The sequence below is a fragment of the Dunckerocampus dactyliophorus genome, chromosome 21 (genome assembly GCF_027744805.1).
Source record: "Dunckerocampus dactyliophorus isolate RoL2022-P2 chromosome 21, RoL_Ddac_1.1, whole genome shotgun sequence".
In the NCBI taxonomy this organism is placed as follows: Eukaryota; Metazoa; Chordata; class Actinopteri; order Syngnathiformes; family Syngnathidae; genus Dunckerocampus; species Dunckerocampus dactyliophorus.
In genome coordinates this window covers 14,771,019-14,785,697 of record NC_072839.1, presented here as the reverse complement: position 1 = coordinate 14,785,697, position 14,679 = coordinate 14,771,019, and the positions used below count along the sequence as shown (strand labels likewise).

At 42.6% G+C, this 14,679-nt stretch overlaps 3 protein-coding genes across 6 annotated transcripts in view; 2 read left to right on the top strand and 1 right to left on the bottom strand.

Annotated features, from left to right (window-relative positions):
* cnksr2a (connector enhancer of kinase suppressor of Ras 2a) overlaps positions 1–2,885 on the top strand; it is a 49,236-nt gene extending 46,351 nt beyond the window's left edge. Inside the window, exons 26-27 of one of the 2 annotated variants that reach the window (XM_054765711.1) lie at positions 2,525–2,609; positions 2,738–2,885. In XM_054765711.1, coding sequence (XP_054621686.1) covers positions 2,525–2,572 — 48 coding nt within the window. In that variant the 3' untranslated portion in view covers positions 2,573–2,609; positions 2,738–2,885. Of the gene's footprint in view, positions 1–2,524; positions 2,671–2,737 lie in introns of those variants that run through there. The other variant, XM_054765709.1, reaches the window with a different exon arrangement.
* Positions 657–7,115, bottom strand: smpx (small muscle protein X-linked). The gene is made up of 5 exons (XM_054765720.1): positions 6,793–7,115; positions 4,665–4,714; positions 2,487–2,573; positions 1,556–1,731; positions 657–975 (listed from the first exon to the last, which is right to left on the bottom strand). The coding sequence occupies exons 2-4, from the start codon at positions 4,698–4,700 to the stop codon at positions 1,576–1,578; spliced, it is 279 nt and encodes a 92-aa protein (XP_054621695.1). The 5' UTR covers positions 4,701–4,714; positions 6,793–7,115; the 3' UTR covers positions 657–975; positions 1,556–1,575.
* Positions 4,706–14,162, top strand: mbtps2 (membrane-bound transcription factor peptidase, site 2). 3 transcript variants are annotated; one of them, XR_008567363.1, is made up of 12 exons: positions 4,841–8,458; positions 8,700–8,848; positions 9,022–9,160; positions 9,235–9,338; positions 9,415–9,542; positions 10,016–10,134; positions 10,232–10,412; positions 10,470–10,567; positions 10,650–10,845; positions 11,003–11,078; positions 11,413–13,143; positions 13,436–14,154. XR_008567363.1 is itself a non-coding variant. In XM_054765717.1 (11 exons), the coding sequence occupies exons 2-11, from the start codon at positions 8,754–8,756 to the stop codon at positions 11,633–11,635; spliced, it is 1,359 nt and encodes a 452-aa protein (XP_054621692.1). In that variant the 5' UTR covers positions 4,706–4,828; positions 8,700–8,753; the 3' UTR covers positions 11,636–14,162. The 3 variants fall into 3 exon arrangements, 2 of the variants coding, with proteins under 2 accessions (XP_054621692.1, XP_054621691.1); XM_054765717.1 differs by lacking the exon at positions 4,841–8,458 and adding an exon at positions 4,706–4,828 and having other exon boundaries at positions 11,413–14,162; XM_054765716.1 differs by having other exon boundaries at positions 11,413–14,157.
* Positions 14,163–14,679: the final 517 nt, after the last annotated feature.

Sequence of the window (14,679 nt, the reverse complement as noted above, 5' to 3'; positions counted from 1 at the left end):
CACATTATGAAAACAAGAAAACTTAAAAAAAACCCAGCAAAAATGGAAATATGTGCAGTAATCTTACAAGAATTAATTGAAAATATGAAGAGAAAAAGTCGTCAGGTCATAATTTTAACGTTGTAATATTATTATAGTTGTAGTTGAAATCAAACAAATCAAATTGTAATTTTTGGGAAATTAGGTTGCAGAAAAAGTTAAACTGTTACAGGAATAAAGTTGAAATATTATGGGAATAAAGTCATAATTAGGAGAAGAAAATTACAAAAGGAAAGTTTAATTAGTTCGAAATTAAACCAAGAGAAATGACAAAGGAGGAAAAAACTTGTATTCTAATGAGAAAAAGGTCATAATTTTACGAGAATAAACTTGTAATATTATTATGGGGGAAAATAAGAAACAAAATAAAAATAAAGTTGTAATTTGTGGAAAATTGGTTTGGGGGAAAAAAGTCATTATGGGAATAAAGTCAAAATATTATAGGAAGAAAGTCCAAATAATCAAATTTAGAAAGATTATTTTGGAAGAAAGCAGAAATCTTTGGAAAATACCCTCGCAGGACAAAGGTTTGTATACTCCTGCTCTGCTGTAAACAGATGGATCTGCAGGTCATAGAAAGACGAGAAATAGCAGAACCAAGTTCATTTATTGCTCCTGCAGATGACAGCTTCATTGGAACCACACAACAATAGGACAAAAAAAAAAGTACAGCGCATGAACTGAAATGCGGCCATTGCTGAATCGTCGTAAAAGAATGTTAGATACTAAAAAGTCTCTTTGCCGTTGTTCGTCGTGGACTTCATAGACATCAGATCGCTGCGTTTGTACGAATGATTCCATTTATTCAAGAGATGTTTGACAGTTTGTAGATGTCGAGCGTGTCACACAAAGCTGCTGATGTTGCCAAACGCATTGTAGCATCTCCATAGCAGCAGGCGAGTCTTTATTGTCTTGCTCGCCACCTGGACGCTGGTCCTAAAAGACAAGCACAAGGCATCATTGGACATGCAAGAAATGTGTATACAGTACATATAATTGTCGCCAGATGAGTTCCAGATGGACACTTTTAGTAAAAAAAAATGTTTTTACAAAGATAATCATGCACAATTAGAATTAATGCTGTGAGAGAGGTGTTCATGTTTTTGATTTATTCATTATGGCTTTCACAGTATTGTGCAACTGTGCTGCATCATCCCGAGAAGCATATCTAATATTTCTCTGACCTTATTTAGTGACAAGAGGGGGTCAAAACACACACACATCTCTTATATGTGACACACGCACACATTTATGGGGTATAAATAGAGCCTGACTCAGCCCCGCCTGTCCACAAGCAGGAGCCGTACCAGGTTGTGCGGCCTCCAGCGCCCTCCAGTGGCACCGAACGGTACTGCTGAATGGAATCGCCTCTAGTTTACGCGGCACCCCCTTAAAACGAACCCAGCACCCAAAATGTACATTATAAGTACATGTAAATCACCTAAAATAACATTTTATTGATCTAATCCTTAAACAAAGCACTTTTTATTCCAGCTGTCGTGATTTGCACCATCACCTTGCACGGCAGCCCAGATGTTAGTCCTTGGTGACCCATCGTAGCTCGCTCTTGACGTTCTGCAGCTCCGAGAGGTTGACGGCCGGCCCCGGCAGCTTGACGGCGCCCGGCAACGTCTTTTTGTCCTCAGGCGTGTGTGCCGACTCCCCGGGCTGCTCAGCCGGCGGCGAGTGAGCCTACGGGATGTGATGGGATTAAAGAAACACTACAGACACGTCATTAGAAACAAACCGTGGTGCAAATGTATGAACCAAAAATGCACACCTCTGAGTTCTGAGGTGGTACTTAGTGTAAAAAGTTTATTGATAATTAATTATATAATTTAATCAACGGTTGTTGTTTTTTTTTAAATCAGGGTTTTGCAAAAACTGGCCTTCCAATAGTGGGATTTATTTAACACTGTTTGAAAAAAATACTAGCATATGTAACCTTTAAATTGTTGCAAAAACATTGCTACTTGCAAAGCAAATTATTATAAGAAAATGTTATAATTAATTATAATTTATTAAATAAATACAGTTAATTCAAGCTATATATTTTGACAATTCATTCAAATAATTATTAATGTTGATTAATTTTAATTAATATAATAGTTAATGGTAATGAATAATTATTATCATTAATCATTATTAATTTAACAATTGATTATAAATCATAATTTGTTAAATTAATACATTTAATTTATTAATTAAAATAAGATTTTTTAACAATGAAAATAATTGTTAATTATTTATTACTATTATTCATTATTTCCATCATTTTATCAAGGGTTGTTTTTTTTGTCAGGATTATGCAAAAAAACTACTAAACCAATGGCGATGGTGGAGGGATGGGACAAAAGTCATGCAAACATGCTAACTTTTGGTGCAGATCTGCATAAATAGATCCAGGAATTGTTTCTCTCTTTTTTTTTACATTTGACGTCATTCACCTCATGTGTGTCTCCCGTCTCCTCTCTTCTCCTCACAGGATGTCCCGCCCCTGGACGCAGAGCTCCCATCGGGATGTTCAGATTAGCCTGAAGGACAGCGAGACGGCCCATGAGTAACTTGAGGTGCGTGTGTGTGTGTGTGTGTGTGTGTGTGTGTGTGTGTGTGTGTGTGTGTGTGTGTGTGTCCACAAGCCTCCCCCTCCTTTTGTTTTGACGCAAGCCACAGCTTCCTCCTGTCTTGTCCCTAAAAGGAGCTCAATAATGTCCCATTCGGGCATTTCTACAAGTCGGTGTACAGTGAAAACGTGTGCAGGCTGCTTCAAAGAGGATTCCATTGGCAGCCTGTTTGCCGCTTACAATCACCGCCTAACATTCCGCCGGGTGCAACCAAAGATGAAAAGGAATAATGCAGTTTATATTCAGACAATGAAATGATGTTTAAAGAGGGTCCCGAGTGTCCATGCTGTCGGGAAACTACAGTAGGTTGCTGTTGGGAACAATATCAGTCCGCTTATGCTTTTAATAATAAAATCATCTTAAAGTGTTATCGTGTTTGTTTGGCTAAGCCAGGGGTGTCCAAACCTTTTTCCTCCCCTGTGGGCCATTTTTACAGTATAGACAGTATACAGTATATACAGTAAATCCTCACATATTTATGATTCAGCATTCACAGCCCCACGAATTTGTGGATTTTTCGCCCCAAAAAAAAGTTTCTCCAAAAATCAGCCATTTTTTCTCATTCAACATGAATTAGTAATCATTTATAAATATGTGAGCATACCACTGCTAAAAAAAGCCCACCATTTTTGCATGTTTACGTCTTGATGCTTCACCGATGATGTTTTTTTCCTCAAGCGTTGAGTTTTCGCACTTTGTTCGGAGGTCCTCGAAGGCACCGTAGTTGCTATGAGACACACAAAGTGACCCTTACATCCAGCCGTGTGTCATGTTTAAAGGCAAAACCTTGTGTCAGCTGTTTGTTATAGGCAACAGAGCATATTATTATGAGTGTTATTATTATAAAACTCAGTTATTTTTAGTTTTTTGTCAATTTTAGCCACACATGGACACCCCTAGCTGCTAAGCCTTACAGTATTTCTACTCAATTAACTTTGTGTTCATACTTCAAGCTGTGTTTAATAAGGAAATGATGTATTTAAAGATGTTACTGTGTGTACTATTTGGCATGTCTTTTTTTTTCATGACGATGTTATTGTGACGCTGTTCTTGTGTTGGAGAGACAAAAGATGCCTGACTCATGGTTAGACGAGCAAACGAGCACAACGAGGAGCGAGAGAGACGAGAAGCCATGGCAACACATCCAAACTTGAGTACACAAGCCGCCATATGTACGTACACACGGTATACTTAATGACTCTGCCTCGCTGCAACGCTGCACTAGAACTCCAGCCTCTTTGCTGTACATGCACAGTGTCAAAAAGAAGTGTACTTGCCTTCACCAATAAATACTTAAACATGCGCAAGTGGACTGTTTGTTTTCTATGCAAACTACAGCTCTTTATGTTGTTAGCATGTTAGCTTTGCAGAAACAAAAAAAATCAGATGGTGCACTGTGGGATACTGTGTAATATTCCCACCGCATCTCCCTGTCCTTTTTCTGTTGCGTGGCAGCTGAGTGAAACTTGTGCCGCCCCCTATGGATCGTGCTCAAAAATGCTTTGGAGTACATGCTAGCGTACATGTATTACAGGTATTCAGTGACTTATGGGCACTTAGTGAGGTGCCTCTGCAAAGATGTTTTGCTTGATGGCGGCCATGTTCTTCAACCAACCCTGCTCAAATTTGACATACATGTGCCTGTCAGTCCCTTAAAGGTGTGTACCAAATTTCGGGGTGGCTCGGCAAAGCACCCTAAAGTTCCAATGGGTTGTGGGTTGAGCAGTGTGGGTGAACTTTCAAGTCACGGGGTTTAATAACGGCACCACTTTGTGGTGTATTTGTGGGTCAAGTAATAGCACACGTAACACAGTAGTGGTGCAGGAGTAGAAGAGTGCTAAGGCTAATCTGACATCAAATCTGCCTAGCAACAAGTAGCAAACCAGAAAAAAATGATTCTGTTGATGCATTTTCTGCATCTCCTAGCATCTGAAGCTGCTCATGACAACGTTTTACCTCCGCTTAAACACACAAGCACCAAACTTGTTTGTTCTTTTTTACCTGCAGGGCCTTGACGTTGGACGAAGGTTTGGACATAATCGCAGCTTGACCTGCAGAGAACACAGACATTCAGCATCCATGTGTGTGTGTTTGTGGTCATGTGACAATGGTGCGGCCCGGGGATAGCATTTCCGTTGCTAAGCGACCGTCGCAGAGAATGGCAGGTAGAGTGTGCATCATTGATTGGGGAGGGGGGGCATTAAAAGAGCTCAAGTTCAGCCAGAATAGGAATGCATCCATTTGAGTCCTTTTTGAGAAAAAACCTGCTCTGGATGCAACGCAGACAAGAGTTGAGTCCCAATTGGTTAATTCACGAACCAGTCAGGGGTTGGACGAGACCAGTGGTTCTCAACGGGGGGGTTGGGACCCAAAAGTTGGTTGCAGATCCATTGTGGGTGTTATTTTGAAGTCAATTTAGCAATATTTTAGTCATCTTCCTCCTCATGGCAAAGTTATTAGTTTCGATGTCATGTTCTTCCTCTAAAAGACACTTTCACATGTCATTATGTCTATTAATCGCTCTGAAGATGACAAGTGATTTACAAAGCAAAGACTGTACATACGCTTGGTTTGACTTAAATAAAGTATAGAACATATAAACACAACTAATGAAGGGATAAAGAAATAAATATAAAACCGACAATGACAAAAGTGTAAATAATATACGGTAGATAGAATAATGAAGAAATTAAATAAATATAGACATGACAATAAAAACCAATAGGAGGAGGGCATTGGCACACCAATTCCGCCCACTCGTACTGTATTTAAGGCCTAGGCTACCAGCACTTGTTAGTTCGCTGACGAAGCTCTTCGGATGAGGAGCGAAACGTCCGACACCTTCTTCACAGAAGTACAGATGACGTCTAAGAAGCCTTTCCATCGTATGACAATAAAAAGCGTAAAAAAATTCTAAATTCTTTCAAAATTGTAAAAATATAAATAAAATAATGAAGGAATTAAATATAAAAATGACAATGACTTAAATAAAAGTGTAAAAACTATAAATAAAATAATGAAGGAATGAAATAAATCTAAAAGTGACAATGACTTCAAAGTATAAAAAATGACAAAAACTAAAAATGACTCAAGTGTAATATATATATATATATATATATATATATATATATATATATAAATAAAATGGAGTTTAATAAATATAAAACTGACAATGCCAAAAGTGTAACAAATACAAATAAAATGAAAGAATTTAATAATTTAAAAAATGACAATGAATAAAAGTGTAAAACATATAAATAAAATCATGAAGGACTTGAATAAATATAAAAATGACAATGACCTGAAAGTGTTAAAAATAATAAGAAATATAAATGACTTCAATAAATAATGAAGGAATGAAATATAAATATGTAAATTGACTTCAATAAAAGTGGGTTGCAACTTGATGACCATTGGAAAATGAGGGTCCCAGGTTGAGACCATTTGAGAACTCCTAGACTAGAGGACTTTTTGGACACGTCTTTGCTTCAGAGGCCCTCTCTCAGGTCCAGCGTCAGTGGCCTCTGACCCCGTCTGGATGAATGGACAATGGACGCACTCCAAGATCTCAATGTATTGGTTAACAGCCCCCAATGTGACTGACGCCTTGGAGTTGCACACGGCTTCACTACTAGCACCAACTCACTTCTGCGGTATTACCTTTGCAAAGGTAGAATTTCTGATAAGATCGCCCGGGTGTGCCTAATGAAGTGGCTAAAGTGAGTGTCTGTTTCCAGCCACTTCCTATCAGCGCTGGCCGTGTAATCGTAGAAGTTTCCGTGGCCTATTTAAGCTTATCGACGGTCGGCTCTCTCTCGGTTGGTTTCCAGGGTGCCGCTTGTGCGACAACAATAACACACACTGGCCTGCCCTTGATGTGACACAACACACACACACGTGAGCTCATGCATTGTAGACAAGATTGGCAGCTGACACCCCCCTGCAGAACTACAAAACCACACTATCCCTTTCACTTTTACAGACATTGAAACACTCCCGTACAAACACTAAAATAAATACTGTGAAAGAACGCTTATTTAGATCTGAAGCAACATTACGAAACCTCCTGATGCTTGTCAGGAGCTTTCCAGTCAAGCAGAACAATCACACTAAACTACATGCAACTTACCTGCTGGTGATGATACAAAACTCCAATTGACGGATGGCTGACTTTACACACGCCTCCTCGCATTAGTTCCCTGCTCCTCTCAACTCCCCATCTCCTCACTTCTTTCTCTCCCCGCCTCCTCTCTCTTCCCTCCTGCCTTTAAGTGGTGGCAGGATTCCTCTCATATCTGGGATTTGTTCTCACTATAAATAGACGAGTGATACACGCGGAAGGGACATGCTTTCCATCCCAACACACACGGACGCGCTCAGAGACGGACCACTGCATAGTCAAATAGTGTCACTGCACTTGACTCTCCTTCATTTGAATGTTTTTTGTTTTTGTTTTGGTGAGAGTAAAATGTTCTTATAAATGAACGACGTAGGCTGCAATACCAGACTTGGTTGAAAAAAGTGACGATTTAAGCAAGGCATTCTGCCTGGACTGCGTCGAAACACAACCTAAAATGCTCTTGAGGTTGGTGACAAAAATGGCACTGCCCTATTTCTGCACTGACACACACTCAAACCTGTTCACACACACACACACACACACACACACACACACACACACATATTCTTGTTAAATCCATCAATAGTGCAGGTAAATGTGTGAAAGGTGTGTGACTGCCCTCTTACCTCCTGGCTGCTGTGCCCTGCCTGCACTCTCTGTCAGGTTCTCTTCAGCTACCTGACCTGTTTCCACCTGTCCCGATTGGCTCTGAGGGACGCAGTGCTCCTCCTCCAGCACCCGTGTTTCAAAAGAAGAATGACTTTTAAGTGTGTGTGTGTGTGTTTCTTTGCATGCAGATGTCTATTTTCTGTCTGCTTTCTTTTTATTCCTATTCTCTGTAGAGTAATTTGCTTTTCCATCATCATTACCAGGAACTTTTATGACCAGGACATTTTTGTAATATTGTGTTTTTTTGTTTTGTTTTTCCCCTGCAAATGCGCTTAGTAGAGTTCACTTCGCCTCATAGCTTCTCTTCTTTTGCTCCATGTGACAAATGAAGCTTGTAAAAGTTTGGTAGCTTAAATATAGCATAGACGCACCATAAGTGTGTTCCACCGATCAGAATTCCTCAGCACAAATGCCGTTTAAAACTACTGCTTCTCGGTACATTTTAGTATTCGTTCTATTTTTTTAACCCAGATAAATTTGGTGGAAATTTGATGGGTTTTCAAAATCCCGGGTATATGAAGGGCTTTTAGGTTATGTACAACTAAAATATCTAACCATGAGATGCCATGATCGATGTAAAAACTAATGCATGGTTGTCTACTCGTCACTGCATGTTTTCACTGCACTATTACGCCTGTGCACTTCTGTGGTTAAACACTTGATAGCAGTAGCGAGCTATTCAACTGCAGCTGATCGTTCAGAAAAACGATGAAGAAAACCCGCGACGCTACACGGAAGTATATTCAAACTGCTATATCCTTCTCACATAATACTGGATAAAACCTTCATTTGGTGGAGTCAGTGTTATAACGGATAGTGTTTGAGACTTAAAGAGGCGTTGGGTAACTTTGCGTCCTGCGTTCGACGGGTGTCTGGAGCGATGGAGGCATCCCAGTGTGGTTGACAACGGTATCCCCGGAGCTGTTGCACCATGATCCCGGTGTCTTTGCTGGTGTGCGTGATGGCAGCCTGGAGTGCTGTGTACCTCGCAGACACACTACTGAGGGTAAAACACTTTATTTTATTTATTTTAAGAGTTTACTTAGTTGCTACAGAGACCGCAGTTTGTACCAACAGTTGACGTGCTAACTGGCTGCGGATGCTGCAAGCTAGCATCAGTCAACTGTTATTGACTCTCGTTGACTTTGTCAGCCTTGTTTATGCCAGACTAAAGCCAGACTGACGGATGTCTTCTGTCAAAGTGGATGCACAACTACAATACTTATTTTATTCGCTTTCTCTTGCAGTCGTCGCCCACACATCGGATCAGCTATGAGTCTTGGCTGGCCAGACGAGGTCTGATGCTGTCTCCGTTCCACGTGAGGTGGCAGACCAGCATGTTCAACCGACTGTTTGCGTACTGCGCACGCATACAGCCGCGAGCGCTCTACCTGTGGTGGGCAAGATCCTCTATATGATTGCTGTTTTTAAGGAATTGCAGCAAAAACGCTAGTGTTTGATGCCATTCTTACTGCGCAGTAATAAAAACGTCCAACAGGTGGAGCTGTGGTGAAATAAAGCTTTAAAGCCACTTGAGTATGGCCTTATCTCCTCATTATCTCCTCCCAGGTTCAACAGCGGTCTGGTGTTCGGGCTGGTGGCCATGTTGGCGTCGGTGGTGCTGCTAGTGAAAACATTACAGCAGACCCTCGCCCAGATGACCACCGACAACCCTCGCATGGGCGCTCAGCAGGCTCTGCAGGTGGTGGTACGTATGCCTTGCTCACACTCATGTCATGTTTCTTCTCTTGTGTTTGCAAACTAGCGAGTGTTCTCCTCTAGGTGCCCGGCGTCAACCTTCCCACCAGTCATTTGGCGTACTTCTTCCTCGCCCTGCTGCTCAGCGGAGTCATACACGAGCTGGGCCATGCAGTGGCAGCACTGAGGTGCAAAGCGTTTTTTATGCAATCTGTCGCCACGGCGACAAGCCTCTGCTAAGTGGACAATGTGGTATTCCTGCAGGGAGCAAGTACGAGTGAACGGCTTCGGCATGTTTGTGTTTGTGGTCTACCCCGGCGCCTTCGTGGACCTCTTCACCACACACCTGAACATCGTGTCGCCCACACAGCAGCTTCGCATCTTCTGCGCCGGTGAGGGCGGACGCCATTAAGTGGATTATTTTCACTCAATCCTCAAGCTGTCAAATCATCCCAGCCTTCTGTGAACCAAATTTAACCCAGGAATATCGGCGATGCATGAGCATCATGTTAAATGGATACCTTTCTGACGTCAATCAAAACTCAACATTATTCTCTCATTCAATCATTCTTATACAGTATTTATTAGACTCTAATCAATCAGTGAGTGTATTATTGCAGCCTCTAGAGGGCAGCAAAGAGCATCTCTGTCAGATGTCCCGACGTGTTTGTTTATCCTTTCTGGTCACAGCTGAGGTTTTCTCAGTGTGTTCCTCGCAGTGATTGTGTTTATTATTTATTCCCGCGGTGGCATGTGATGCAACTTTAATGCTGTGTTTACCCCAAGATGTAAATGTGCTCTTGCCTCAACCTAGAAATATGTGTTTTTTAAAAAAGAAACACACTTTATTGTTTTCTTTTTCCAGGAGTGTGGCACAATTTTGTGCTGTGCGTGGCGGCGTTGGCGTTCCTCTTCCTGTTGCCGCTGTTCCTATTCCCTTTATACACTAGCGGCGTGGGGGCTCTGGTCACTGAGGTTGCACCGGTCAGTGCTACTTTGTACAGCTGATTTTTGTAGCCTTTTGAAATGGTTTAGCATGGTTTTTTGTTGTGTGGGCTAACTTGCGGCGTTTGTGCGTCAGGGCTCTGCTGCCGACGGACAGCGGGGCCTCTCCGTGGGGGACATCGTGACGGGCCTGGAGGAGTGTCCCGTCAGTGGGGTGGAGGACTGGAGCAGGTGCCTGTCTCACCTCTCTCACACGCCACAGACGGGATACTGCGTCCCTGCTTCCAGCCTGCAGCCCAGCTGGGCCCACGGACGAGGTGCGCTTAACGTTTATCTTGAAAATATCGTTACCCTAATTGGATTTTTGCGCCTAGCGTTCAAGCGCCTGGATGGGACGATGGACTGCTGCAGCAACAACAGCCTGACGGACCTCTGCTTCTCCTACATCAAACCACAGAGCCGCGAGAGAGAGGTCTCATACTGTAATACAAGCAAAAACATTAGCTCCGCCCACCCTCTGAAGCGCTTCCTGTTTTGCTTTTGCTCCCATGCAGTATGCTTGCATGCCGGTGCGCAAGATGGTGACGGGCACCCAGGTGTGTCACAGTGATCGCGACTGCAACGCTCACACCAGCCTCAGCGTTTGCGTCACACCCTCCCTAGAGAACCAGACCCGATTCATCCGGGTCACACATCCCCCCGCTGCACACATGCTGTTTGTGGGGTACCCGCCGCATCTTCAGCAGGCCGGTAATTTATTTATTAAGATATCTAGGATCCTGGGTTTCAACCTCTAACCAGATCTGCACCAAAATTCTGTGTCGTCTTGTCCACAGTCACTTTTGCATAATCTTGCTAACAAATACAAAACCCTAACAGTTGGCTTCTTATGCTTTTATTCTCCCAGTGAGTCTCACCAACTTTGTGCCCCGCTTTGGTTTTCTCCACTTGGACCTGCCGGTCTTCTTGGAGACATTCTGCAAGTATCCTTTTCTATACCCTCAGAAATTAAACAAAGATGGGAGTGCGCTGCTGTTTTTTTACGGACCTAATGCAATGTGACAGGAATATACTGCTGTTTTTAAGGACCTCCTGCTAGAATGCTCAATCATCTATCTACTGCAAAAATGCTAGTCAAAGATCCTCTATGTGACAGGAGTGTTCTGCTGTTTTGAGGAAGCTACTGCAAAAGTCGCGCACAAGTTTTGAGCTGTGCTCGTGGGCCAGATTGATGCCATGCATATGAATTTTAATGGACTAAGCTCTTTAAATCTTTAAAGGTTTCCGCTTGTAGTCCTTATCCCTCCTGTCTCCCAGGTATGTATTTTCCCTCTCGGGCGCCTTGGCTGTGGTCAACTCTGTGCCGTGCTTCGCTCTGGATGGCCAGTGGATGCTCAACGCCTTGCTGGAGGCCACGTTGGTCAACGTGGTGACGGACCGCCAGAAGCGCGAGCTCATCGGCTTCTTCCTGCTGCTGGCCGGCAGCGCCCTACTGGCCGCCAACGTGGCGCTGGGTCTGTGGATGGTCACGGCGCGGTAGCCGTGACGGTCCGTCTCTATGCGGAAATGACCAAAAAAAAAAAAAAACCTCGGATGCTAGCCTGTGGACCGCTAAACTGTGAAAACACTGCAATACCCAGCAGCCCCTAGGTTTGCCTTTTATACTGTAGTGCAACCACATTGGACAAAAAAAACAAACGAGAAGCACACGTGCGAGTTAAAATGCTGTATGTAAGAATGTGAACATGGGTAATGTATCTAAATGTCTCATTTTGGGTCATTCATTGATCTACAGGAGACCCAAAACAACGAGAAATTGATTCAGCTCCGGTCCCTCCCCTTCTCTCTTCAATTGCCGTTGTTCACTTGCATCACAATCCAGGTTTAAGCGCTAAATATGCCTCACACACGTTTTAAACACATTCAAGTATAAAATGTACAAGTAGCCACCACTAGTGAGTGATAATGTATGATGATCCATGCACAGCACACAACCAAGGGGTGTTCAAGGACTGCCGAACAAAGTGTGAAATATCAATGCGCGATGAAAAAACTGTGAGGCATAAAGATGTAAAAATTGTGCCTGAATGCTATACATTTGACCTGTTATCACGTGTTTATAAATTATTACCAAATGATGGTGGATGAGATGCGTTTGCGTTGGGAAAATGGCCTTTTTTGTCTTTTTTCTTTTTTTTTTTGTAAAAATGTTCCCTATATATTTTTTTTAAATCAAAAATCTGAATGTGTGAGGATCCACTATCATGTGATTTAGTTTTTTTGCCCCCCCCCCCCCCCCCCCAACAAGGTTAATCATCACTGTCCAATGAAAAGCAAGTACCTTCAATGTTCTTTTTCACCCTAAAACACAATGCTAAATTATTTTGAGGGTTTTCAGATGCATGTTTTTCATTTTTTTACATTGTGTTCTTCATTTGGCTTTGTTTTCTTATAAGTGTATGTTTCTTTCCCTTTCCAACAAGAATCGATGACGATGAATCATTTAAAAACAAAAAATGTAAAAAATAAAAAATTGGGTTTATTGGGCTTGTGGTGAAATTTCAGGATGAACCTAAAATGCACCAAAAGAGGAAAAAAAAGGGGAACAATGTTGAATGAATCCTTGTCTTATAGTGCTTTAAAAAATGTTTTTCATCGTCTCTGTCCGTCTTTCACAGTGTTTGAGATGATGCTCCCAAATAAAGTAGTCACTGTTAGACGTCAGGTTTCATTTGTAGAGGACATGGCGATGTTCCCGCACGTATAAATTTGTGGGTCCTTCAGCTTTGTTGTCCCCCCCCCACCCCCCGCCCCCGTCAACAGGTTAAACACTGGACACGCATCCAAATCATATTGCAGAAGGACACGTAAAGAATCTCAGTGTTTGTGTTCAGATTACATTGGAAGACTGATTTGTTTCCATCTCACGCTTGTGTGTTTGCTTGTCTCACACTCATGACCCGCAGGGTGTTTGGCCAAACATGCATGGGACGATGATGAGGCAGAGGACAGACAGACTAGGAGGAAATCGAGCTGCTCAAACTCAAGGTAGGAACCCCAAAGCGTTTTTTATGTCCTTTTGTGAGACTTTAGATGTGTGTATTTTTAAATAAAAATGTGGGTGGAATGGCCTTTTTGAGCTGCTACTGTATGTCCCACCAAATGAATGGACATAAAATGAAACAAACTTTACATGGCAACCACTCATTCAACCTAATTTATGACTTTGGTAAGAAAGGCGGCCTTTCTCACACATTATTTTTTTTTACTATTCTGGCTGTATGATTGTCATCTCTTCACATTCATGCCGTGTATTCTCTATGTGACGACAACAAGCCAGGCCCTCCCTCATCGCTTGATGGATGTTTTCGGCAGCACAGGAAGTCTATAAAAGGACTCTGCAGGCGACGCCCCAAACCCTAATGAGCACATGTAGAAACAGTCCTCGCCACAATAGGATAGGGAGAACGGGGTGGGGGGTTGTTATTGGGAAGACCAATCATGGGACCTTTGGTGTAATGTTTGCTCTCTTTTGAAAATGGCTCCATAGTGTAGAGTTTTTCAACAAATGTAAATAAGTGGCAGAGGTCTGACAATACTGTATTGGAAGCGTGTTGACCTCGATGCTGGAAATAAGACTGTTTAAGAGTGCTTTTAGTAACACGCCCTTTTGTGTGTCTGTAGCTTGAATGCTAATAAGTGAGTCTGTCTTCAAGAGAGCTGTGTCTCCACCCACTTTTTACAGATACACTGTACCTCCTCACTTGTCCAAGGTAGTAAACGCCATATATCGTATTCAACAATGCACACGCATGACTCGTTTATTGTGCTTATTTGGTTCCAGACCCAACTGTTGTGAGTTTTTGCGAGGTAGGTTTCCTTATATATGTAAATGAAATACACTGCTCAAAAAAATTAGAGGAACACTTCAAAAACACATCAGATCTAAACTGGGGGTAAAATGATCTTGAATATCTTTCCTGATAATAAGTGGGTGATGTCTTAGTAACAAAATGATGCCACATCATTTGATAGAAATGAAAATGATCACCCTATAGAGGGGGGAAATCAAAGACACCCCAAAAATGAAAGTAAAAAATGATGCAGCAGACTGGTCCATTTAGCTAAAATGTCATTGTAGCAACTCAAAATGATTCTCAGTAGTTTGTGTGGCCCCCACGTGCTTGTACGCATGCCTGACAACGTTGGGGCATGCTCCTAATGGGACTACGGATGGTGTCCTGGGGGATCTCCTCCCAGATCTGGACCAGGGCATCACTGAGCTCTTGGACAGTCTGAGGAGCAACCTGGCAGCGCCGGTTGGGCCTAAACATAATGTCCCAGAGGTGTTCTATTGGGTTTAGGTCAGGTGAACGTGGGGGCCAGTCAATGGTATCAATTCCTTCATCCTCCAGGAACTACCTGCATACACTAGCCACATGAGGTCGGGCATTGTCGTGGACCAGGAGGAACCCAGGTCCCACTGCATCAGCGTAGGTTCTGACAATGGGTCCAAGGATTTCATCCCGATACCTAATAGCAGTCAGGGTGCCGTTGTCTAACCTGTAGAGGTCTGTGCGTCCT

Coding starts and splice junctions, on each gene's coding strand:
- smpx (XM_054765720.1), bottom strand. CDS start 4,700: ATGTCCAAACCTTCGTCCAACGTCAAGGCCCTGCAG. Junction 2,574..4,664: donor CCAACGTCAAGGCCCTGCAG/GTAAAAAAGAAC, acceptor GCTGTCCTTCAG/GCTAATCTGAACATCCCGAT. Junction 1,732..2,486: donor AGACGGGAGACACACATGAG/GTGAATGACGTC, acceptor CACATCCCGTAG/GCTCACTCGCCGCCGGCTGA.
- mbtps2 (XM_054765716.1), top strand. CDS start 8,384: ATGATCCCGGTGTCTTTGCTGGTGTGCGTGATGGCAGCCTGGAGTGCT. Junction 8,459..8,699: donor TCGCAGACACACTACTGAGG/GTAAAACACTTT, acceptor TTTCTCTTGCAG/TCGTCGCCCACACATCGGAT. Junction 8,849..9,021: donor CCGCGAGCGCTCTACCTGTG/GTGGGCAAGATC, acceptor ATCTCCTCCCAG/GTTCAACAGCGGTCTGGTGT.